The 26,621-nt window shown below is 27.4% G+C and overlaps 3 protein-coding genes across 9 annotated transcripts; 1 reads left to right on the top strand and 2 right to left on the bottom strand.

The window, feature by feature from the left end:
* The first annotated feature begins 1,681 nt into the window (after positions 1 to 1,681).
* LOC111031125 (UDP-glucuronosyltransferase 2C1-like) lies at positions 1,682 to 6,453 on the top strand. 3 transcript variants are annotated; one of them, XM_022310935.1, is made up of 5 exons: positions 1,682 to 1,704; positions 4,424 to 4,712; positions 4,842 to 5,434; positions 5,524 to 5,966; positions 6,043 to 6,453. In XM_022310935.1, the coding sequence occupies exons 2-5, from the start codon at positions 4,478 to 4,480 to the stop codon at positions 6,314 to 6,316; spliced, it is 1,545 nt and encodes a 514-aa protein (XP_022166627.1). In that variant the 5' UTR covers positions 1,682 to 1,704; positions 4,424 to 4,477; the 3' UTR covers positions 6,317 to 6,453. The 3 variants fall into 3 exon arrangements, with proteins under 3 accessions (XP_022166627.1, XP_022166629.1, XP_022166626.1); XM_022310937.1 differs by lacking the exon at positions 1,682 to 1,704 and adding an exon at positions 2,947 to 3,064; XM_022310934.1 differs by lacking the exon at positions 1,682 to 1,704 and adding an exon at positions 3,817 to 4,359.
* Positions 6,454 to 7,232: 779 nt separating this feature from the next.
* LOC111031122 (snurportin-1) lies at positions 7,233 to 14,155 on the bottom strand. 2 transcript variants are annotated; one of them, XM_022310931.1, is made up of 8 exons: positions 13,928 to 14,155; positions 13,667 to 13,793; positions 11,144 to 11,207; positions 9,438 to 9,605; positions 9,161 to 9,361; positions 8,999 to 9,088; positions 8,583 to 8,921; positions 7,234 to 7,596 (listed from the first exon to the last, which is right to left on the bottom strand). In XM_022310931.1, the coding sequence occupies exons 2-8, from the start codon at positions 13,780 to 13,782 to the stop codon at positions 7,543 to 7,545; spliced, it is 1,032 nt and encodes a 343-aa protein (XP_022166623.1). In that variant the 5' UTR covers positions 13,783 to 13,793; positions 13,928 to 14,155; the 3' UTR covers positions 7,234 to 7,542. The 2 variants fall into 2 exon arrangements, with proteins under 2 accessions (XP_022166624.1, XP_022166623.1); XM_022310932.1 differs by lacking the exons at positions 13,667 to 13,793; positions 13,928 to 14,155 and adding an exon at positions 11,724 to 12,204 and having other exon boundaries at positions 7,233 to 7,596.
* A 4,101-nt stretch (positions 14,156 to 18,256) lies between these two features.
* On the bottom strand, positions 18,257 to 25,385 carry LOC111031119 (glycoprotein 3-alpha-L-fucosyltransferase A-like). Of its 4 annotated transcripts, XM_022310921.1 has the most exons (7): positions 25,017 to 25,175; positions 23,378 to 23,403; positions 22,701 to 22,822; positions 21,112 to 21,220; positions 20,516 to 20,862; positions 19,516 to 19,943; positions 18,257 to 18,965 (listed from the first exon to the last, which is right to left on the bottom strand). In XM_022310921.1, exons 1-7 carry the CDS (start codon positions 25,055 to 25,057, stop codon positions 18,596 to 18,598), a joined length of 1,443 nt encoding a protein of 480 aa, XP_022166613.1. In that variant the 5' UTR covers positions 25,058 to 25,175; the 3' UTR covers positions 18,257 to 18,595. The 4 variants fall into 4 exon arrangements, with proteins under 4 accessions (XP_022166613.1, XP_022166617.1, XP_022166615.1 ...); XM_022310925.1 differs by lacking the exon at positions 23,378 to 23,403 and having other exon boundaries at positions 25,017 to 25,128; XM_022310923.1 differs by lacking the exons at positions 22,701 to 22,822; positions 23,378 to 23,403 and having other exon boundaries at positions 25,017 to 25,385.
* Between the last annotated feature and the right edge of the window lie 1,236 nt (positions 25,386 to 26,621).

Raw genomic sequence — 26,621 nt, 5'->3', positions numbered from 1 at the left:
ACAATCTCAGTAGTCTCATTTAATACTTATAAAAGAAGGTCAATTTTTCTTGGGTCTAATGCCAGCTCATCTTTTCATCTTAGCAAATTTTAAGCTCCTGCCTTTATTAAGTTCCAATAACGGAAAGTCATAATTTTTTTGGGGCTTCCATACATTTTTTAAAACCTTGAACAGTCAAAATACCATTTTAATTACCTATAGTCTTATAATCTATATAATAATTAACTCTTACCAATAGTTTTTCTTCGTCAGATAGACGTCGATTGACAAACAAACTTATATCGGTTGAAATTACATCGTTACAAATAGGTACCTGTGGCTGATTATTTTTTGAGTTTTCTGAATCAGAATCTTCATCTTCACACGGCCTTTTAACTCCAAGGTTACCCTTACTTGTAAAAAAGGAAGTTATTTTTGGATTAACTGCCTTCATGATGATATTATTATTGAAAAAAAATAATAGTCACAAACATAAAGTAAGAATGTATGAAATGAACATTAACTATAAACAGTATAAACTAAATAAAAATCGTATTGTGTATTTGTGTAACGGTAAACAGACCGTATGACCGACCGACGAACGACCGACCGGATGAACATAGGAACGGAGCCAACGAACAATACGTTTTAGGTTTTATATTGTAGAACCATGATACCTAGTTGCTAATTGCAAATTGCTATTGACTTGCGTTCTCAACTAGCCGTGAGATTAACCATTTAACTATAACCGTGGCTACGAGAAATTTAATGATAATATCAAAAACCTCTGTTATCATAAATAATTTTTTTGATAATTATCAAACCTAACTTATCAACTAATATCTATTTAATAATTAGTACATAATATTATAATTTATATTATACAATCTCAAAGAGCCATGGGGGCGGATCTGTCCCCAGATCCGCCCCCGTAAATACGCCCCTGACTAATACACATAAGTAGATTATTCTGAACTGTATATCAAAACTCAAAAGTGCAAATATAGTAAAAACACACGCACAACTACAACGACTGTTCCTCATTGAGTAGTCCGTCTTTAGTGCTTGCGAACTAAAGGTGATTGTCCACAATGTGGGCGATTGTCCAGAGAAAAAAAAATTGTAAGTTCTATTGGAAACACGGCCCGGTTAATTTCTAAGAAAAATGATTGATGCGTAAGCTTAACACGAATAAAAATATTATGCCAAAATCTTCTTATATCTATAATTAATAATTTTCTTATAATATTTTTATATTAATAGTATATGCAGTTCGTTATATAAATGTAAAAATGAAAGTAAAGTATTTCAGTACAAAAAAATATAGGTTAGTAAAATGTATTCGTAGAAAATTGTAAGTGTAAAAATATAAGTAAAATCGTAGGGTAAATAATAATATATAAGTAAAATTTTAGTGCAATAATAATATTCCTAAGTAAGATCTATTTTTAAATTTAAAAGCCATAATTTCACTCACTGGTGTTTTTTTGTTATTTAAATTTGTAAATTTTTTAAGAGTTATTATTACTCACAAGTTATTCCTAACAATTTTTTTTATTTTTAGTTTTTGAATTTTGAGAATGAAACGATTAAAATCTGTCAAAATTATCCGGCCGAGTTACTACGAACCTATTTCATCACCTAAAATGTCCGAGCCAAGTTCATAAATCACGATCGAACGTTTTCACTAACTGAAATTTTCGGGCCGAGCTTACAACAAAAATGGTAACTGCGGGCCCAGTTTAAGCCATTTGCCCGTTTTATGTGTATTATGTGTATAACTGTAGGTGTATCAAACTTTGCACTTTGGTCCAATAATAACTACGTCAATAGTAATATTTTTGTTGCGAAATTATACATATTTGTAGACAAATCAAGATCAATATTAATATAACAACTTTCCCCTTGAAATCTTTGATATTTGCCTACCTACCTATATAACCTATCGAATTATTTTTGTTAGCCGATCCCGTGGCCGTGATGTACCGATTGGCCGACAAATCAATTCGCCGACACACCATTTTGCCGACACCCGATTTTCCGACACACTATATTATGATAAATTATACTTACTAATTAAACTTTATTATTTTTTAGTAATTTTTTACAAGTCAACTATTAATACTATAAATTAACATTATAAGCTTCTGTTTTCTAAATGAAAGTGAAACATTATATTATATTATATCATTACCTATATTTCAATTGTAATATTATATTATCGTTATTTTACGCGATTTCGTAAAAAATTAAATTTCATACCCTCATAAATTTTTTTCTATAGTGACGCTGGAATTTTTTTTTTATAGTTACTTGAAGGAAAACTTATGGATAACCTTGTATTAGATTTTTGAACCTTAAGTATAAATCACAAAAATTTTATGAATTTTCAACTTAAAAATTCCTTGCAAATTTTCGCGGATTTGATATATTTCATAAATATTTGAACTTTAAATGCTTATAAACAAAAATTTTAATCAACGATTTTTGATTTTTTTTTTTTTACTACAATAAGTTCAACTTTTTTTGGATAGCCAAATTTTTTTTATCGGTATTTTAAGAAAAAAAATTTAAAAAATCAAAAATTTCAATTGTCTATAATTAGCTTAAAAAAATTCTAAATATTTTGAAAATTTAATCATAAATAGATAACGCTAATATAAACATTGAGTGTGAAAATTTCAAGTATTTTCAATGATTCGTTTTTGAGTTACAGCAAAATCAAAAAATCGCTCAGAAGTTATTATAAACCACGACATTTTAAATGTATTATTATACTCGTATAACCAACTGACGATGCAATGATTACTAATTGTCAACTGACAAATGCCAATAATATCATAGTATAGTTTTATCAACATATTGATTGTAGATTGTAATATTCTAAATTTCCACATAAAAATTATTTTTGTATTTTATGAAACTACGTTTTGTCGGCAAATTGGAACTTTTTTCATTTTTACCGGAAACCGGTTTCTGCATCGGCGAAACGAGTAGTCGGCGAATTGGATGTCGGCGGATCGGGCCTGAATCCCCGTGGCTCCTTCTTTATCGTTCCACTATCAAGTCTTGACAAGCACTAAAAGTACTCTTGTGGTCTAGTCCATATTCCGTAGTTTAAGCATTTTATTGATTTTATTACAAGTGTTTTGTGTCAACTAAATTACACAGGATAATTGACCCGTGACAATCTCACCAGCATTTTTTTCTTTAATGATTTAATTCGATCAAATTTTGATTTTTGGTATATTTAAGTTTATGAAGGACTACATAATTTTTAATTATTTATATTTTGAACCACTTAAATAAGCATGTATCTGGTATTCTGGTATCACAATATCAACTTCTCTGTTTAAAATATGTTTGAACAAGTCGTTTTTGAGTTACCTATTTAATTTTATGTAGATCTCAAGTATAATAGATTTCTAAGGTATGGGACTTGATTATTGCTTGATGATTTAAAAATTATTATTTATTAATATTTAACTTTAATCTACCAACATAGTATAATTTATAAAAATTGGCTGTGTAATAAATCCTTTAATAAAGATCAAATTTTACATTTATTTTATACTTTTGTAAACTATTTTTTAATTTTTTATGGCTATGTATTATCTTTCTTATTTAATATATAGATTTTAATAACTCAGGAATTTCTTATTCAAATTTTTATGAAGATAATAAGTTGGTGCAAAAACATTTTCAAAATAAAAAACATTTGCTTAATATTTAGTAAACAGTTTTTTCGCTGCATGACATTCATAAAATGGTATAAAAATCTAAACGAATAGGTTATTAAAAATATTTTTCTTGAGTTTATTTAAAATTCCAAAAATCAGAATTTGAATATTTTTAAATACATTATTAAAGAAAACATTAGGATGAGCATAATTTAGTGAATCGCCTTGTATTATGCACTCCTGGTTTCTTTATAGAATGTTAAAAAAAAATTAAAACCACAATATTTATTATGAGTAGGTGACCTTCTAAATTGTTGTTATTTTATTATGTAGGCAATTACCTATATTAAAAACATTGGGCTGAGAAATAATGTTTGTGTTACATAACAGACTGATCACTATTCACTGCAGTATCACCTATCAAACGAATAACTGCAATTATATAATTTTACAATCAAAGTTTGTGTGTTATTAATATTTTATTTAATAACAAATACCTACATAATTATATTTAGTCATTTATTATTTACCCACAGTTTATTGACTTTTAGTACATAATATATATTGAGTAATCATTATTTAATAAATATAATATATTTCTTCGTCACTATAGTTTATTCTAATACTGATATTTGATAGTGATAGTGAGCAGCCTAGTAAAAATAACTTACATTTTAAGGAACGCTATTATAACCTATAGGTAAGCACCTATGTACAATTAGATGTAAAGAAATATGGTAACTTTAATTTTTTCTTGTTTATAGGTGTTACATAAATAAACTATCAGCTAAACTTCAAGTTGGTGAGAAGTTTTCAATATGAATAGTATAGTTTTGATCATTGGTATCGTAATATCAGTGAATAGTTGTTTATCGTCTAATATATTAGCATTTTTACCGAGCAAAGCACGCAGCCACTATGGAGCGTTTGAACCGTTACTCAAAGAGTTAGCCGAAAAAGGTCATAATGTGACCGTTTTATCGCCATTCTCAATGAAAAATCCACCATCATCTTACCATCATATTCAGGTTGAGGATGAAGATCTTGTAATGAGTAAGTATTAAACAGAGGTAGATGTGTAATAATAATATCTAACCATAGCATAAAGAATAATATAATCCTTTATACTGTGATCTAACCTATAGTTATGCTGATAATAGTAATTTAAATTTGTTTAAATAGGTTTTAATCCATTCAGTGTAGCTAAACATTTCAAACCAATTTTAGTTCCGTTTAGGTCTTGGATTATGTGGCCAAAATTTACAGAAATAATATTAAATAAACCATCTGTTCAGAAATTGATTCATTCAGAAGGACTTCATTTCGATTTAGTTTTATTCGAAAACTTCTACCATGAGTGTTTTGTAGCTCTTGGACATAAATTCAACGCACCTGTTGTTCAGTTATTTCCATCGATTCCGAATGCTGGTGTTGCACAGTGGCATCGTAATCCGTATGATGGATCATATATTCCAGATATCAACTCTGGATTTTGTGACGATATGTCGTTCATAGAACGTTTGACAAATACTGTATTGTCATTTATACATACAGCTTTGAGTTCATTTTTCTACTTTCCAAAACAGAGGGATTTAATGGATAAATATTTCAACTATACTGGTTGGGAAACACGGCCATCAATGGAAAACATGCTAAAAAATATTTCACTGACGTTGATTAACACACACTTTTCTGTTGGAACACCAAGACCACTTGTCCCTTCATACATAGATGTAGCTGGAATGCACCTCAAACCTGCATCTTCACTACCAGAAGTAAATTGATACATTTATTCACATTATTAACATTTAATATTGACTATGTCTATATCACATTTGTGTCATTGGTTATCATTATTCATTAGGATCTCCTGGATATTATGAATAATGCTCCCGAAGGAGTCGTGTTTTTCAGTTTTGGTTCAGTACTTAAGCTAACACAATTACCCAAAAATGAATTTGACATTTTTATTAAGCTACTTGGCACAATCAAGCAAAAAGTATTATTTAAATGGGACTCGGACACTATAACAGACTTTCCGCCAAATATAATCGTTAGAAAATGGTTTCCACAAGCTGATGTTCTAGGTCATCATAATTGTGTACTATTTATTACTCATGGAGGCATACACAGTACTGAAGAAGCTATATACTTTGGAGTTCCAATGTTGGCTATATCAGTGTTTGGGGATCAGTTACACAACTCATTAGTTATGCAGAATAGAGGTGCAGCAATACGTATAAAATACAGTGAACTTTCTGAAGATGTACTTGAAAAAGCTTTACATAAAATGTTGAATGACAAATCGTGAGTTCCTTTAATCTTAATTCTAAAACATATGTTATTATTGTATCACTTACAAAAATTTTATCAATATTTTTAGGTTTAAACAGAAGGCAACAGAACTATCACAGACTTTTCGTGATCAACCATTACAATCATTAAATAAAGCTATGTACTGGATTGAATATGTGATCCGTCATGATGGGGCTCATCACTTAAAAACAGCTGCTGGTGAATTGACTTGGTACGAATTTCTACTAATTGATGGTTTGTTTTTGGTGGTCATCATGAGAATAATTATAACTGTAATATTGTGGTACGTAGGAAAAAAATTGTGGAGAAGATTTTGTTGTGTAAAATCTAAGCCAAATTAGGAAAAAGTATGTTGTACTATAAATAAATATGTATAATTTTTCTTATTAATTAGGAAACAACTACCTAAGTAGGAATTCATGACTTATGTATTTTAATGGTTCTAGTTTTTATAAAATCAAAATATGCTCAGTTAAAATGGATATATTTATTGTTTAGTTATATTTTATTATCGTCAAATAAGTTTTCATTGAAAAAAATTATACACCTTTATTTTATAATCTGTGATGTCACAAGTTGCCAAAAATTATTTTATACAAATTTATATTTTTTTAAAACCTAGTCTGAAAATAAACTTTATGGAAAATTGTTATTTCTGGGATTCTGTCCTAATGCATTTATGGGTTTAATTTTAAGACCTAATATAATGACTATTATCTATAATTCGACATATTGAAGTTAGCTTATGTGCTAAAAAATGCAAGCCCACGACCTGTGTAACTCATGGTTTTTATCCTAGCTACTAGGTACCTACTCCAATGCACCTTAAATGATGTAATTTTAATAGTATTGAAATATATTAAACAAAATGAGCGACACCTAAGAATGTAGGTAAGAACATCATATATTACTAGTAAAAATGCCCACATCAAATAAGTATAAATTATTAAAATATAATTTAATATTACCATGATCAAAATTTGAAATATTGCTTATTTTTGAGCTAGAGAGAGAACAAATTTATTTAAGAAAAATATAAAGCCAACTGTCAGTTGAACACTGTATAGTTTTCAAAAATGCAAGTCTTTTCAATACTGAGGTATACTCGACACCTACTTAATAGCGGAGTGGTTACCTACTATCCCTCTATTTGTTTTTTTAGTACACACTAAATAGTTGAATTTTTCATGATATAATATATTTTATACATTTATTTGGTTTGTAGATTAAATAATGTAAGCAATTTTTAATCATCAAATAGTTTTCTTTATTATTCTCATTTTACATAATAAATTAATAACAATTATTAAACATGCAAAAGATCACATTATATTGGCTGAAAATTGCAGCAAAATCAATATAAGTTTTCTATACAAATTGCATTATCAATGACAAGATATATTTTATATATTTATTTTAGATAGTAAATAAAATAAAATAAGCAATTATTTTTAATCATCAAATAGGTTTCTTTATTATTTATTTATTTTTTATTATTAATTAATAACAATTCTTAAACATGCATAAGATCACATTATATTGGCTGGAAATTGTAGCAAAATCAATATTAGTTTTCCATACAAATTTCATTATCAATGACAGGATCTTTATCCATTTCTACCTGTTCAAACAATATGTCACATAATTTTATTAGTTTTCAGTATTTCCACATTTGCTTTTTAAAGTTCGATATGAGGTTAATAGGCAATTCAATGAAATTATAAATTCTTAAGTAACTTATCCTATGCCAGTAAAACAGAGTTCCAGTGAGTTGTTGAGTGATTATGAAATTATATAGAAAAACAGCTTTGGCATAGGAAAAATCTAAGAAAACAACAGCAATACAAGATACCAGTTTTTCACCAAAAACAGAAGAGAACTTTAACCATGTGACTAGAAACAAAAATAATGGATTTTACAACAATTGTTTTTGTAATGTTGATATCAAAAAAAAAATAAAAATGGAATTGGGCAGTTGATGCTCTTTTTTTGATGAAAAAATGTAGTGTATAACTAGGACTATGGTCTGATACCTATCGGTTTTTACTCGTGTGAAACATTTTTTAAGAGGGTGTTGTAAACAAATCTATTTTCTAACACGCGGTAATATACTAGATTCTTACTACAGATTATTACAAGTTAATATTAAAGCAAATTTACTTATCATCAAATTTGTAGAGAATGTAAACTGTGCTCAAGCAGAGACCTAATTTTATTTCTATTTTTATTTTAAAACTCATTATATAATTTTGAAAAAATGAGTAAATTAAGTACTTTTAACTCATTTTAAAATGAAAATATGAAATAAAACTTTTTAATCGGACACAGTTTATATTCTTCTCTACACATTTAATAGTAAGTATATTTGCTTCAATATTAACTATAGATTATAATATTCTAACATAAGTAAGAATCCAATAGGTGTATTAACCAAATTACGCGTGTATGTACAACATCATCTTAACTAAACAATTTATAGAATTTTCATATGGTGTATTTATTAATTATGATATTTTATTAGTTAACAGATGCTTAGTTGCTCAATTTTTGTTTACAAACAATAAAAATTATTTCTAATAATACCAAAAAAATGTATATGTTACTAACCTCAACCAAATTTTCTACTTCCATTTTATCACAATTAGGAGTCAAGTTCTTCTTCTTCTTAATTCTTCTATTTTTCTTTTTCAAACTTTGACTGTACTCGAATATGTTAACATAATCGGGCGGTCTGTGTAATTGTACTAAATGATCATTGACAGGCTTTTGTAAGACATCAGGTATCATGAACGGTTTCAGCCAAAGCATTAATGGTGTTTCACCTGGGGTGTACAAACTTTCTGGATAGTAAAAATTAATACCGTCTAATTCAATATTATCGGGAAAAAATTGATTTTTTTCCAAAAGATGCTGATACAAATCTCTAGAAACCATTCGTGGAGCCAACTAAAAACAAACATTTTATAATCATGTAATTGTTGATCTACTATATTTCATTGTATTTAAATATTAAGTATTTTTACTTCAAATGGGTAAAAATTTGTAGTTGACTTTTCATTGATACCTGGTATTTCATTAAGTTTACTTTGTATAAAGTAAAATCTAAATTCAGCCTAAATAAAAACACAATCATTTAGTGTTACTATTTGGTACAAAAACTAAATACTATTAAAAATGTAGCATACATCAAAATCTGTATACGGCACACCCATCCACTCAATAATGTCCAAAATGTAATATTTTTTTAACTTGAAACTATACACACAATCTAAAACAGTACGTTTACGATGAGATGAACAGTTATTTGATGCACGGCATCCATAAGGAAATAATGATGGATAATAATTGAGTGTGGTTCCAAACTTGTTAACTGTTTTCGTTTTGTTCTGAAATTAAAATAATCAACAATTTTAATTTAATTTTTTTGAAACTTAATGTTTGGAAAACTTTTAAGCATTTTACATCTTGAGCAATAACACAACATCGTTTTCCTTCTGGACATAATACTGCAATCCAATTATCAATGTCTTCAGGTACTTCAAGCATCCATTCTGAATACATCATAGATGTTGCAACTTCATATGCTTCATTGCTTGGCCCCACAGTTCCATTTTTTCTTTCATCGATTTCCTATGGTGATTTACTTTATATTATGTTATTTAATGAATGTCAACATATTATAATTTTTTTACATACCTACATGTAGTAATAGTTATACTTTATTTTCTAATAATGAATACTATTTATATTGATTTAAGAGGATGTTACCTATACAATTATTGTTTCTGTCTTACAAATATATGATATAGCAAATAATCATTCACCAGTTTCAATTGTGTGCTGTTAATTTTGATATTAGAGTAAACTTACCTTTTATCAAACTTTTAGGTAAAAATGTTATTTGTTCTTAAGTATTGCCAATTATTTTCAATATTCTAATTTTCAAGCAAGACATGGGTATTGGCTATGTGAAATATCAAAAATGTATCTTGCTTGAAAATTAAAATATTCAATAAACATGTATAGGTTAATTAACATTAATTACAAAAATAATGAACGAATATTTACTATATTGCACAAGTGTGAGACAAAGAAGACAAATGCAAGGGTAGCGTCCTCTTAAATGATTCTTGTCTGAGCGTCAAAAATCAAAATGATAACTGAAAGTAATTCTTTATAGCAGGGGTCTTCAGCTGGCGGGCCGCCTTGTCATAATATGTGACCAGCGATTACATTTGAAATTTAGCAAGTATATTTTCTAGGTTAAAACAATTATACGTGGCCCGTTGCATAAAAAGGTTGAAGACCCCAGCTTTATAGTAAGTGTATATAATAATAATAATAATTAATGAAAAAGACTACAAGAGGTATTTTGTTATTATAGTATTTATATCTTTTTTTTTTTTTATTAAGAAAAAGACAATCTATACACATAATCTGTACAATAAGTCAATATGATAACAATTAGAAATGAACATAACATGATTCACATGATAGGGGAAGTCACCCACTGGTTATACTAGGGTTGCCATTCGTCCCGATTTCGCCGGGACACTACCGGTTTTTACTACAGAGTCCCGATATTTTTCATTTCGAAGGTTTAGCTGGCCCCCAAATTTGAATACCATAGGATCATAGTGGTCTGATGACGGTTTTGTATAATAGTATTTTTAGTTTTAGTTTGGATTTTAGGAGAGGCTGAAAAAGGTGGAGTCTGCTATTTGCTATTTTTCTTTTGTGTTTTAGGCGTGGAATTCAAGAAAGGCGTTTGTCGAGTATAATTCCGAGATATTTGGTTTCATTACCGACAGGGATATTTACGTTATTTAATTTAATTAGGGGACAGTTGCCATGGCGAAGGGTAAAAGTAACTTGAGTTGACTTGCTTTCATTTATTTTAATCAACCAGTTTTTACACCAGGCTTAAGTATTTATATCTAACCTAATTATTGTTGTAATTATAAATGTTGATATTAGGAAAACTGGATAAGCTATTTAATTAGGATTTAATAATGTGCTTCAAAAATAAATTTGAACTTTTGCAAACTGTGTAATATAGAGGTATGAGACTAAAAACATTATTTCATCCAAAGTTATACATTCTATTAAATTTTAAAAATCCTTTGTTAGTACTTATTTCAAATGAAACAACTGGGGAAGCAACATACCATATAAGAATTATCAGCATCATTTTTAATATTTCTTCTTTCGTTAATTTGTTGATCACGTTTTCTAAAACAAAAAATATAGTATTAAAAATTAATAAGCTAAATAAGATTATAGCTGTTAGTAATAAATTAAATTAAAATTTCAAATTAAAGTATATAATACACATATTATGAAAACAAAAATTTAGATGTACCAAACATTATTAGTCACTTTATAGTAAATTGTAATTCAAACAGTATAAATTATAAGAGAAACTTGAAACTTACCACCCATATTACATATATATAAACTCATGATATTTTTTTCAAATATTTAAACTTTACAGTGATCTAGGGTTCATTAATGATGTACAATTGAAAACTATGCAGCGAAGCAACTCCCTCAGTTTTTATTTTAAATTTGGCATTGAGTTCAAAAAGTTATTTTTTAAATATCAAACTGATTGTAATCAATTAGTTGAACATAAAGTGCATAATCAAGTTATTTTAATAGCAAAAATAAATTTGATGCTCAAACAAAAATCAAAATGGATTTGTATACATTCTGAATACTAATTAGTAAGTAAATTAACAAACTTACATGAGTACAATTGAATCTAGTTTATTAATGATTTCTATAAAACATTTTAACATTGATGTTCCCATTTTAATTGATTTTCAAACTCAGTGGTAGACAAAATGAATAAAGAATATTATAGTATATTATGACAGAACACTTTTTAAGACTTAAATTTAATATAACTTGTTAAGTCGCGAGTAACTACAGAGTATGTTCAGTATAACTAAAACTAAACTATTACAGATGTCAGGCACTACTATACAAGTAAATAGAAATATGAATTATAACCACTATTCACTATGTATTTCAGTATAAGACAGTACACTATGCTAAATTATAAGGTTATAGTCACTAATTCACTTTGCTGCTTTACTACTTAAAACAATATAACCAGTTGGCAGTTAACTAAAACAAATTGAAAATCAATAATTGAAATATTGACTATTGAGATATTGTACGAAAATCGTATTATCTTATGGGTTGGAAATCCCCAAATCTATATATAAATTTCAGTATAAAACATGACCTATACTATAACACCATAGATATCTCTTTATTATCTATGACTAAAGTAAAGTGAAAAGATAATGATATCTATTAAGATAACATAATCTTCATTGTAGTAGGCACAGAATAATAGAATATTGAACATTTTTAGCTTGCAATCAAGTCAACAAATCCATAAAAGTCAATACTGAGATAATCGGTGGCGTAATCTCAACATTTTATAGGTACCTATAAATTGACATGAGAAAATTGTAATTTATTTATTGTTATCCTTAATATCTTTGTGTAAACATTATCTACATTGTACTAATGTATTATAATATAATATTATAGAACCCTAGTCATACCCCTGATAATGTCAAATTAAAATTTCAGTATCTTAAGTTATCCAGTACCCTCGTCTATCATTATTATTGTTGTTATTATAATTAGTGGTGTATTTCTAATATTTTTTATATTTTCACTCCCCTGTATGCATATAGTATGTACAACCAACAACCATATATTTATGAATCTTTATACCTATAATATTAATAATTTGTTCTTTATTTTTATTTTTTATGACATTTCAACATGTTAACAATATAAATGTTAACTTATGTAGAGCTAAGTTTTAATGACCAAGTAGGTACTTGAAGCTAATAAAAGATCAATGAAAAAAATAAACATATTAAGCTACTGCATAGCTCTTATCGTGGACCTGGTGTGGTGACTGAAAAAATATTTTTTGTGATGAAAAAGTGTGTTTCGGTCGCCGCGCTTAAAAAGTATAATTTGAATTAATATCATACAAAAATACATGATACATAGCTACAAAATTGCTATGCAATAGCTTTACCGCAGCAGTCCCTAAGTGCTTCATTCCTCTTTCTTCTTTTTTTGTACTGTACTATACTGTTTATATTATTATAAATTTAATTTATAAAATAAAAATTGAAATAAATTGTTATGAATATTAATTGATCTTAAACTTCTGAGCACTCATCTCATATCTATTATAAAAGTGTGATTATAATAAATGGATTAAAGTTGTGAACTTATCTTCAAGATTATTATTAAAATTAAATTACAAATATTATTCATCTACAGAAACTTTAATTCAAAATGACGTCATATTATAGTTAGTTTTGAATAAACCTGGAGTCTGGTATTTTATTTCACTCAGGAAAAATTCAAGAGATATTGATACCAAAACTATCCAAATAAATAATAACATATTTTATATTGAATAAATAAACATTGCAAATAAAGGGTATTAATAATATTTAGAACAGAGCAAAATAATTTGTTTTCATATTATATGAATTGTATTTGAGCAGTATGCTACATTTGAGGTAAATGATTGTGCATACCTCGGGTTCGATTACTTTTATTTATCCTAATTCAATACTTTATTATCTATGACTACTATTATACTGAGATTTTATTTAATAGTAGAAATTAAACTCTCAACTTACTGTTTTTGTATTTCTAAAGTTTCTTGTCTTCGTTTAACTTGTTGAAACTTCAATTTAATATAAACAGGGCATGCTTTGGAACTAATAGTTTCATACGTCGAAAATCTATGTTCCATATTCAATTAATCTAAACAGTTTGAAGTAAATTGATTAATTTATTAATTTTTACTACTAAAATGGTATTAGTTTAATAATAATACATTTATTTATGGTTGCTGATTGTATTTACAAGTTACAACATATAAGAGTTAACAAACATACCTTAAGAATAGATAGTTAACAGTAATAATAAAAATTTGAGTTAATTCAAAACTCAATTCAAATAGTCAATTTCAATAATATTTCAAACATAAGCCACTTTTTTACCATCAGTAAAAGCCACAGACCTATTAACTGCTAACTAGATACTAGTTAAAACTTACAACCACTAGTTCAAATCCACTGAAATATAACTTTAAAGTTACAAATTATTAAAGTTTCAAACCAAACCGCGGCTATTATCACCTCTGTTAAATATTTATTTTCTTCTCCAAAACTATTATCAATTTTGTATCAAATGTTTGTTCAGCTATTGTTGGTCACACTTACTCTGTGTTCTTACTTATTTAATGCTACGATGAAAATATATATTATCATTACAGTGGTCACACTATATAACAAACAGATGCGAGATGCCCACAATTTAAGTGGGCGCTTTTTTAGAGTGCACTGGGGGAAACAATTGTTGAAAAAAGGAAATGCTACAAAATGTCCCACAAAAAAATGAACAAACGATAACATTTTGAGAATAATCTTCTAGGTGTTCTTTGAAATCTTTTTATTCTAGAACTACTTTTTATTTTTCCTGCTACAGATAAAAAAACTAACAGGCAATTAAAAACCCCAATTAGACTCAGAAATTATAAAATTAAAAATATTAAATGTAAGAAATACCTTATATTAAATAGTCAAGAATCACGTATACAAATTTAATATTTCTTAAGCTTTTAACTTAAAATTAACTGTGGTTATGTCAAAATCTGAACTCGAAATGCTTATACAGAATAATCGTGCATAATATGTATCTTTAATATTTTTGAAAAAGATATGAAAAACTCTTATGATGTAGCTTGTATTACATTTTATTACTTTTTTTAGTTATTATTTTTTTATTTAAGGTTATTAAGGGTCTTACAGTACAAATACCAATTATAAAAATTGTAGAAGAGAATTTTATCTAGAATCGTAAGAAGCCAGAATTTTGATATCGAATTCTAATCGCCCAATATCGTATGGTAAATTAACAATTTTTTTTTCACCTTTTATCGATTAATTATTTAACTAATTAATAAAAATATCGAAAATCAGGTTTCCTACGATTCTAGAAAAAGTTCTCTTCAATTTCTGTAATAGATATTTTTACAGTAAACAGTAAACCTCTTCAATAACTAATACGTAATACGCCGAATTACAAGAAGTACAGAACTATGTTTTTTTATATGCCATATTTCGTTATGATAGTTGACTTTCATTTTAATCTTCAAGAGTTGTATTAGTTTATTATTTCAACTCCTGTTTGCCTGTCCTATTGATTTTATCTAACTCAACATTTTAGGCAATTGAACAGGGGATTTATCAAAATTCAGTTAAGTTACTCTGGTTTTGCAGTTATTTAATAAATTTTTTTCTATTCCCCGTAACATGGCGCAGGAGTTCTAAAATATCTGCATAGATAATTTTTTTAATTTTAGAAGCTGCTTGTTCAGATATTGTCACATTTTTTTTTCATTTACTGGAAGTATAATATTTGTATTACTTTACATCGCATATAGACTAATATAGGTAGCCTATAACTTCCTTATAGTAGTTGTCATATGAGTATAGCTGCTTAGTGTTAAAGTGTTCAACTATTGTCTATAGTACAATAAATAATAAACCTAATCTGTATTTTTGTGCAGTACATTTTGTTGAGTTTACTCTTGTAGTCATTTACAAATAATTAAAGTAATATTATTAATTAATACAATATAATATAATTGTCTTGTTATTTGTAGTCAAATTTCATGGTTATCTTTCTATTTTACTATTTTAGTAGGTACCTATCATCAATTAAGTATAATTGTATAACTTATTAAAATATAGTATATACCTAATTCATAATATATTATTTAACATTAAGTATTTACATTAAGTGTTAACTATTAGGTTCCATTGTACTAATTATTAGTGGTGGTCTATTTTAATGTTTAAATCAATTTAAATAAATAAATTAATAAATAATAATTTGTTATTATTAAATATCTGTTTTCAAATAATTTTCCTAAACATTTAAAATGAGACGTTTATGTTCATTTTATTTTGTAAGTTCTGTGCATTGAAGTACAAGTTTTCTAACGAAAACTAGGGTGAAACAATATATTCAAACAATATACAAATTTTTAAAACCTAGAAGAATTTATGTTATCTGCAGAACAAATTAAAAATCAGCTGCAACACCGAAAAACAAAAATCTACAACACAAATTATTTGATGTTGAATAATTCAAAATCTTAAAACTGATCTGTAAAATTTAGTATTTGTATTTGTGCCAATATCATGTATCTATTATTGTAAAAGCCAAAAGGAATAAAACGTGCCGAGATATTTTTGAAATTTTACGAAATGTATTACATGTTAATATATACACGTATTAAGGTAAAAATGTTTGGTCTTTGGTAAGTCCATTTTTTTAAATAATAAGATTTATCATTAAATATTTATTAATCGTATGTGTTTTTTCTGATGAATCAGTAAATAATTTATTGCACAACTGACAACTAATAACCATGATGACAATAATCATTAACAATTTCAATTACTAATATATCTATAATTATAACTAATAATTAAATAATTATTCGCACAGCTAAGGTTTATTATACGTTGTTAAACATCATATTATTGGTAAAGTACCAACGGTTTGTATTTCATATTTATCAACATTTAATTGTACAATCTAAATGTGTATAAAAATCACAACTCGCGCAAACCAGATAATGAGGTTTTTGCTATTTATAATTATTGTTATTTGCAATTTGCATTTAGTCCACCATATACCATAGTCATAGAGAGGTGTAATGTGGGGTTAGAAAACTCAGTTTATTCATATTATTTGGTTATTATTAACTTATTGTCACATAATTTTAGTAAAACCATAATACTGTACAGCGTTTTGTCTACTGTCAGTCGGCAGTAATCACAGTAGGAAATGTGACGACATTGGTATTTGGTAAGACATATAATTCGAATATTAGATACGTTCCTACGGCATATTAAAACATTTCCATGTAGAACAAATACACATTGGGAAGTTTAAATATTAATAATTAGTTTTATAATAATTTTTTGATGGCTGTCCTAGTGTAACGTTTCTCCAGCACTCGCATGGAAAAATCGGGTTTTCTCCTGTTTGGGGGAGGGGGGGATGTACAAAATTAAGTACATAATACTGTCAAGATTTGATTTCAAGATTCGAAAGTGGCCGTGCTGGCGAAACGCACCTTATTATACTGATAGACGATAGTACAAATAAGCAAATAATAATTTATATTATATTACATGTAATGCGTGGACGGTATCTAAGTAACGTATTACGTAAGTTCACTGTTTACTCAATGAGAGGTTCTTCTAAAAATTTCAGTTGAAAATGCAGCTTTCAGGAGGTTAAAGGAAGTAGCTATACTGAAATACTCATTTTGAGAATATTTAAAACTTGTAACCCTTTTGGTAGGTACTCCGCATGCTCAATACAATTGACTTTTATTAAATGGAAATATCAAATTGTTCTTACGGAGTAGAATGGAATATTTTTTTAAAAAATATTTTGTATAAAAAGTTGTATTCTAATAACAAAATTGATAATGTTTTATTGAATAAGTTCAAATGTACAATGTAAAATGTTGATGAATATTTAGACTATAATATGATAGGTACCTAATATAATTACTATCAGCATTCAGCAAGACATTATATACGAGTGAATATACTTGCGGGCTGTAGTATATTATAATATATAGCCTATAGGTACCTATGTACTTAACTATAAAAAATAATATAGAGCTGAGACTATGAAATAAGAATATAATAATTAATAACATTATTCTTTCAAACTTTTGGTTTTACATTTTATTTGAAATCTAATTGAGGTATAAATAAAAATAATACTATAATATCTGGATTCTGGACATTACAGGTAGAGCGGGTAATGGGTAATGAGAATAGGATTTGGTGGCAAGTGAAGAGTGTCCATAGAAATTTGTAAAGGGTGAGGGGCAAAATATTTTTATTTTTTCAATTTTTGTTTCACTATCTGATTGTAATCGCATATTTTCTCTACACTCCCCACAAAAGTCATGTATTTTAATGGTCAACAGATATATTTCGGGTTTGGTCGTTCAAATTCATGCTTGTGTGGGGGGCAATAAGGGGCTGGAAACTATTTCTCCAGTCCCCATGAGAAGTTTTCGGTTTTACGCATAATTTAAAAGCTTGAAAATAATTACAAAAATAGTCCTCAAATACCTGCTAATTGCATACTAATTCGATTAATTACCTACATAAAAAGTTATAATATTTTGATTGTAGGGGGGGGGGGTATGTCAGAGAAACGTACTTGCTGCAGAGTTGACGATACTATTGCGGGCAAGGCTGTAGTCAGAGGGAGGTAGGGTTCAACCCCCCCGAAATTTTTTTTGAAGATTTAATTTTTTTTTTAATAAAGATTAATTTAATTTAAATAATATTTTTATATTTTATTATACAATGTAACATATTTATACTCTAATATCCCCCCCCCCCTAAATATTTTTCTGGCTACGGCCTTGACTGTAAGTCTATACAGAGCACCTATAATATATTATAGTAATGTGAACAAAGACGCGTCAATCGACGTCGTCGGCACATCCGCTTCCGTCATTGTTCTTCTCTGTCATTATCCGCTATCGGCGGCGGCGGCAATTGTGTCGGAATCTCAGGCCCACGGTCTATGCACACACCCGGGCCACGCCACCAACGGTCCAAGTCCCGGTAGGTCTTGGGCGGCGCGCCGTCGTCGTGCAACATCGCGCACAGCCGACAGAAGAACTTTGTGTCGATAAACTCGCCGGTACCCTTCCACCGGAAGTACTCGTTGTACAGGTCGTCGTCGGCATCTAACAGCCGTAGGTACTCGGCCAGCTTTTCGGGAGACTCGTAGTCGTCCACGTGCAAGTACGACCGCCTAGGCGCCATTCGCTCGTAATCCTCGAGGCGTCCGCCCATCACGACCGGCAGAACGTTAGACCTACGTGATGTAAAAAGTTCATTTAATAATATACCAATACTCAGTAGTCAATAAGGTACGAAGTATGTCCATGTAATTTAATGTTAAAAATGTATTGATAATAAACGAAACAGGTCCAAATATAATTTAGCTATACGTATAACGATTATAGTTTATACTATTCCTATAGCACTAATAAGCGTTATAAATTATAATAAAGCATATTTTAGTTATATAATATAATAATTGTTTATTTATAGTGCAAAACTATTTGTATATATATATATATATTTTTTTTTTTTTGGACTAGGTACAACTTTTTTTTATAACCGATTTTTGAGAGACCGATTTTTGTAGCTCTTTATTTATTGTCATAGAAACGCAGATCAAAAATTTAAATTAAATTCCCAACAAAATGCAGCATGTTACTAGATATTTTTCCACTGAACTAAACCCAAAAATATATTTACGATTCCTCAATTTTCCTTGAATAGAAAAAGTATCTAGTAGCATGCTACTTATAAATTATAATATATATGAACATGTATTATATAGGTATATGCATATTTACTGAAGTCCGTTGACAAAAAACTTTTCAGTCACGTAATCAATACAATTTGAATTTTCGAAAGCCAAATAAAATTTGTAGTCCTGGTCCAGCATTTGTAGAAATGTATTAGACTCGATGTTTTTTAATTCGTTACAGTCACTGTACACATCTACAGGTATATATTTTTGTAACTCTCTAGCATATAATAGTTCCCTTTCATTATCCGTGTTGCAATCTGAAACCATCATCGCCACTTGTTTTGTTTTATTTAGTGCGTAATTACGATTAAACTGTTCAGCCTGAGTAATCAACGGATCGTAATAAGCCCATCGTTGGAAAGGCGTAACAATATCACTATCATGTCGATACGTAGCAGTCCAATTGATTAATTCATGGTTAACGTTAAGATCTGTATAATACGCAGACTTGACAACAAACAAAATCCATATCTGTATAGAGTACACAACATTTTTATAAAGGTGGAAAGTACAAAAACCCGGTTTTCCTTATTTGTAGATTTATGTTTTTCTAATCAGAAAATTAAAGTAATTTTTACTGTTTAGTGTTTACCTCCTCTTAAGTATATTAAAGATATATCAATTTATTTATTTTATTTCCTACCAGAAAAGATGCTGAAGTTAAAAATCTAAGCATTTTTACTACTCCTAAAGCGAAGACATATACAAAAACAACACACACATCATTGTAAAATCAATACATTCAGATGTTCCACTCAGAATCTTAAATTTCGTTTTGTATATAAACGTACTTTATTGAAATTCAAAATTCTTAATAATTAGTTGTTATCTATAGTCACAACCAGTACGCCAGTGTCGCAAATCGCAATTTATTATTGTGTGAGTGACAGAGAACGAACATGTTGACGCTCTACCAAATAGGTACAATTCATAGCTTACGCCCACTGTCTTGATTTATTAATTGTATGTTTGTATAATATCTGTCTCTGCACTTTAATAGTCCTAACTCTTAATTGTAACACTGTTTAAATGTTCGATCGTACCTGTTTATTGGTCTTTTTGTGACCGGGATGTGAGAATTCATTTCGGAATAAAATTGAATCTATGTTTGAGCTTTTTGATTTGTTTGTAGTAATTGCACATCTATTTACTGGACAATCTTTTGAAATGAATTCGTTTTGTCCGCTATCAACCATCCATTCATTAACATTGTTGTATAATAAAATTGACTTGATTGGCGCATTGTTATGATCGTAATGTGGTGGCACAAACATTAATTGTTCTTCCACTCGATCATCGTTTATATTTTGTTCCTCAGGCCACACTTGGGAAAGTTTTAACCCAGGCCTTGATGGGAATAATCGAGCTTTGGTCGGTTTTATTGTACCATCTGAGAAAAACAATTAGGTGTACATGATACATCGTAATATTTTGGAATTTTTAATAATTTTTTGTACAGTTTATATACTAGCAGCGAAAATAGAATAATTTTTTATAATAATTATTCAATACCAAATATATATTATCTATAGTAGGTACTTATAAAAATAATACAACACTTGCGACTTGCAGCAATAAAAGGCTCACTTATAGATAATATTAATATTTGCACAGTAAAATTGTTATGAATTATTATTACCCTTGAAATACCATGGTAGAGGTGGGTTTGCGATTTCATTCCATTTCATTTCTTTGTTGTTATAATGAGGTGTTACGGTTATAATTGGCTCCGATAAATATGGATGGCCCTGTTTAAAATTTCGATTATTACATGTAATTTCACATTTAAAAATTTAAATTCATTTAATATCAATGATTAAAAACTGAAAAAATATATATTTTGGATTGTTTAGATTGTGATACCTATAAACATTAAATTAATTAGTTTTATCATGAGGAAAAATGCTAAGTGTCATAGCAATATTCATTATTTAATAGTTAAGTTATAATCAGGGCTAGGATTTATAATGTAAATTATAAATATGTGGTCGTAGCATGTAACACAAGTGGTGAATGTGGATAATAAATTTTATTTCTAGATTATTTTATTTTATTTATTTCTCAGTTATATGAATATTATGTTAAGACAGACAGCCAATCACTGACTGATGTATTCCAACAAATAAATATTTTTATTGTAACTATATTATTGTGTTTATCATATACAAATTTAAATTCATATTTTTGCATATTTTGGTAAATAAAATGCATATTTTACAATTTTTTATTGCATACAAATCCTAACCCCTAGTTATAATTATTCTATAGTAGCGCGATACGTTTAACGGCATTTTTTAAATTTTCATAATAATATTTTACAAAAATAAAAATATTTTTATTTTTTGTCACTTCACACTTAAATTCATTCCTGTTAATTTTTTTATAAGATTTCTCAAATTGCCACACTGTTTTTTTTTTAAATATTCTATTCTACTTTAGGTATGTGTTTATATGACCATCTTGTACTGGAATCGCCTCTGATAGATCAATTAATCAATTTCTTGTTTGATTATTAAACATTAATTTTTCTAAAAAAATATTTATGAACTTCACACACTTTTTTTCACACACTACTTTTATGAGACTAACATTGTAAGCGTTATATTTTTTAAAGCAAATTGTTTTTTATTTTGTATACTGTTTCAAAAACGAATATAGAAAAATAACATTTATTAAAATTTTTATAATAGCATTTTCCATATATGATAACATTTTCAGAAGTGTTGATTATTTTTGAGTTAATTTTTTTGCCCTGTAAAAAGCTTGAAAATTTAATACAAAATTCCTCAAAAGTTTTTATTATTGGAATGCAAAAAAAAGTTTAACATAAATCCGCAATAGTTATAAATTAGCAGTTGAAGATCGATTTTTCACCCGTAAATTAAGTAACTATTTTTCCTCAAACTATATTTTGATATTGTTATTATTCTAAAACAAATAACCGTGGATACCTGCAATTTTCACTAAATGTTTTTCATAGTATAAACTATATAGGTACTGTATAGTATATTCTGTACATATAGCATGATTTTTAAAAAATATATTAAAAAATATTAAAGGACCATATAGGCATACATTTTTTACACAAGCATTGGAAGTTCGCATTTAGACAAAATTTTTATACGATATAGTATTATACTATAGATTTGTAATACCTATATAATTATTTTATTAAAATAAAGAAATATTTATTAACAATATGAAACAATAAGAATTTATAACTACTACCTGCTGATTGAAATTGCTTGAAATATTCGCTTTCGGTTCATTGTACGTGTCTGGTCGCTTTAACTTCTCTAAATTATATCTTGTATTAATTAAGAAATACGCCGTATAGATACTATACAAAACTGAAATACATAATACAAGAATCAGTAGAAGACGTAACTGTCGATTTTTCATGATATTTTTTTTAAATCGTCTATTTTACAATGAATCTATTAAGTATGTTTGATAGCGGATAGCTACTGACATAATATTAATAAGACTAATAAGAGTTACATTCGTTATGGTCAATTTAATTGTTTATTTGTCTTAATAGCTAATAATTATTATAGGTTATTTTAAACATTTTTTAGAACGAGACCCTAAGAATTTAGTTTTATAGTTTCGAAAATGAATTACTAGAAAAATATGTTATTCACTCTTCAATAGAAACTAAATAACTATGAAACAATGGATGTTTAAACAACTGTTTTGAAAATATGTAAATATAAAAACATTTAAACACATATAAATATTGAAGTCAAAATATATAATTAATTAACAAATAACAATAATAACAAAGGAGAAGAGAAAAAAAAGAAGAATATGCAATTAAACTAATAGTAATAAATGTAGTAAGTATTATTTATAACAATATAACTTTTCAAGTGAGAAAAAATCAAAATTTATTACAGTACTACCTGCGGACATTAAAATGTTGGCAGGCCTATAAAACATATATTTAATAGAATATTAGTTTATTCTATAATTACAATTTTAATTAGATACAGAACTGGGCTTGGTGTACCTACTGAATACGTATATAACTTTATTATGCCGTTTAAAATTGTATTATTGTTTTTTTTAATTAAAAAAAATCTATTATTTCATCTTTCATTCATGCCATATAATATTTAAGCAATATTTGACATCTCAACTAACATTAACTTGCCAATTATAGCTTGGGATCCAACTAATGAAGAATATAATATTTTTAACGCTGCATTATCGTAGAAATCTTTACATATTCGTTTTAAAAGCGATCTAGGACAAATGGACGTAACCGTTTGGACGTGGCCGTTGGACGTAAAAAAAAATATATAAATTAAATAAATATAATATTATTTTAATAGATCATAATCAAAATATATTTTAAAAAAATGAAAAAAAATTGTTCTATTTTATGCTTATAAATTATAAGACCATTGATATTATATGTTCATAATATAGCTAATGGTACCGTATAATATCGAACCTTATCAATATTATTATTGCATTTTAATCATTTAATTCATTAATATAAAAAAAAAACTTCTTAGATATTTTAAATATTATATTTTGGATGTATTATGATAATTATTATAAATAACTTTTTTTGGTATCGTATTTTAATTACTGGTGTACCTATAATTTTAATAAAAAATTGTTTTGGATAATTTTTAATTTTAATATTTTATATAATGAATAATATTTGTATATTCGTTTTTGTTTAACGCATAAATATTATAATAAATATAAATAACTTATTTATTTCATTTATTGATTTAAAATTTTGATTATATTTTTTTGACGTCCAATATTGTCCCCACGTTCAAACGGCTACGTCCATTGTCCCTCTTAGTTTTGAAAGAGCTAATTTCATAAATAATTTATTAGTTATTTCGAATAAAATCTACATGTTTAATAAAAATTAATTTTGAATCAAATAATCTCCTATATCTTGATGGTATTATTATGAATTAAGCCAAGTTCATTTACAAGATAATTTTTGTTTGGTGGAGCAAACAAAGATCTGGAATTGAAGGTATGCGGATGATCGTAATTCGTGAAGTTGGAGAGTCCCGAGAAAAGCAATAGAAAGCCAAAAACAAATTTATTCTTCTAAATTTAAATAATTAAAAATATAATCCTTAACATTTAAAAATTCAAATAATCAGAATTTGAATAGTGGATACTTATTACTAGAGAATCATTTACTGGATAAATATTATAATATGTAACATAAATGCTTATATCAATTTACATTTATTACAAGAAATTTTCAAATATACCCGACTATAGGAGAAGTGTTTAGGGGAATTTTCAATACTCAAGTTCTCGCTACAAAAAAAACTTTGGTTCTATAGTTGCGTTTATGAGTATGCGCCTGCACGTCATGACTGTATCTTCTGCAGAACTCACAAACATTTAAAGTTCACATTTTGTTAAAATTCGCGAATTTAATACGATATATTATTATACTATACATTTGTAATACCTATATAATTATTTTATTAAAATAAAGAGATATTTATAACTTAATACTAACAAAATGAAACAATAAGAATTTGTAACTACTACCTGCTGATTGAAATTGCTTGAAATATTCGCTTTCGGTTCATTGTACTTGTCTGGTCGCTTTAACTTCTCCAAATTATATCTTGTATTAATTAAGAAATACGCCTTATAGATACTATACAAAACTGAAATACATAATACAAGAATCAGTAGAAGACGTAACTGTCGATTTTTCATGATATTTTTTTAAATCGTCTATTTTACAATGAATCTATTAAGTATGTTTGATAGCCACTGACATAATATTAGTAAGACTAATAAGAGTTACATTCGTTATGGTCAATTTAATTGTTTATTTGTCTTAATAGCTATTTTAAACATTTTTTAGAACGAGACCCTAAGAATTTAGTTTTATAGTTTCGAAAATGAATTACTAGAAAAATATGTTATTCACTCTTCAATAGAAACTAAATAACTATGAAACAATGGATGTTTAAACAACTGTTTTGAAAATAGTCGAGTAAGTACTGGTGATTTTTATACACGTGTATAGTGGAGGTACCTATTGTGTATGGTACACTGTATAATGTAGGTAGATGTAATGATATTTTCATATGCATAAAACTTTTTATAAAAATGTATATAATACTTATCAGTTTAATGAATAATAACTAGCCAGCAATCGCCTATCTAATTGTTGTGCTATACAGAGTGATTCAACCATAGGCGGAGATCGGGAGGGGGGCTTACGGGGGCTTAGTCCCCCCAAAATAAATGATTTGAAGTTAAAGACCCCCTAAGAATATTAAACAAACAATACCGTAATTTTGTACAGTTTGCAGAACTTTTTTCATTATTTTATATTCTTATATCCACAATTATAAAAGTATACCTAGTACATTACATACACACTATTTACCAATTTATTATTTATGGTAACATACTGAATAATTAAGTCACAATTCACAATAATATTATATTGTGTTTATATACCTTTAGATTTTTAATAAATAATTTAGTTCAAATATGTTTGAAATATTTAAATTTAAATCGTTTATTAATTATCCTTTTTTTTATGTTTGTAACTATTTAAGTTGTTATGATAACGAGTCAACGAGAACAATTTTTTATGAGTGATCTAATGTAAAAATTAGTTTGTTGGGGGTGTGGTGGAAATGCCCCCGCGGGTCTGTTTGTCATCAAATATTTGAGCCCCCCTTAATATTTCACAAGATTTCCGCCTATGGATTCAACAATAGTATTCTCACCCCCTTTTTTTCTTTAATAATGAAGTTTTTTAAAATCTGATTTTTGGAATCTTTGAAGACCAAAGACTCAAAGATTTAATATTTGTAAATAGTAAATAATAAATACCTACGTCTGTATACTTATATAGAGTATGTATAGTACTGAAATAGTTAAATCATTAATGAACTAAATACACTGCATGTGCCATGCAATATTATTTGTAGTACCTATACACAATTTTTCCTCCTTATTTTGGATATAGATTCAAATTTTACGATTTTTACGATTTTATCATTTTATATCTTAATTTGTCAAAAATGAATAATTAATAATATATTATTTGATAAAATATCATAACCCTGTTTGACAACTTTTTTGATTCAATTAACTATTTTTTGATTTATGAAGTTTTTGAGGAAC

Source organism: Myzus persicae, unplaced genomic scaffold, assembly GCF_001856785.1.
Source record: "Myzus persicae strain clone G006 unplaced genomic scaffold, MPER_G0061.0, whole genome shotgun sequence".
Taxonomy (NCBI): Eukaryota; Metazoa; Arthropoda; class Insecta; order Hemiptera; family Aphididae; genus Myzus; species Myzus persicae.
Note: the sequence above shows the minus strand (reverse complement) of the source record. Positions and strands in the feature narration are given on the sequence as shown.

Excerpts from the sequence above, each read along its gene's own strand:
- LOC111031125 (XM_022310935.1), top strand. The coding sequence starts at position 4,478 with ATGAATAGTATAGTTTTGATCATTGGTATCGTAATATCAGTGAATAGT. Across the intron at positions 4,713-4,841 it reads GGATGAAGATCTTGTAATGA|GTTTTAATCCATTCAGTGTA; the intron begins GTAAGTATTAAA and ends TTGTTTAAATAG. Across the intron at positions 5,967-6,042 it reads AAAATGTTGAATGACAAATC|GTTTAAACAGAAGGCAACAG; the intron begins GTGAGTTCCTTT and ends CAATATTTTTAG.
- LOC111031122 (XM_022310931.1), bottom strand. The coding sequence starts at position 13,782 with ATGGAACATAGATTTTCGACGTATGAAACTATTAGTTCCAAAGCATGC. Across the intron at positions 9,089-9,160 it reads TGCCGTATACAGATTTTGAT|GCTGAATTTAGATTTTACTT; the intron begins GTATGCTACATT and ends GTTTTTATTTAG. Across the intron at positions 8,922-8,998 it reads CAAATTTTTACCCATTTGAA|TTGGCTCCACGAATGGTTTC; the intron begins GTAAAAATACTT and ends GTTTGTTTTTAG.
- LOC111031119 (XM_022310921.1), bottom strand. The coding sequence starts at position 25,057 with ATGAACCGAAAGCGAATATTTCAAGCAATTTCAATCAGCAG. Across the intron at positions 21,221-22,700 it reads CAAGCAATTTCAATCAGCAG|GGCCATCCATATTTATCGGA; the intron begins GTAGTAGTTATA and ends AATTTTAAACAG. Across the intron at positions 20,863-21,111 it reads TCTACCATGGTATTTCAAGG|ATGGTACAATAAAACCGACC; the intron begins GTAATAATAATT and ends TGTTTTTCTCAG.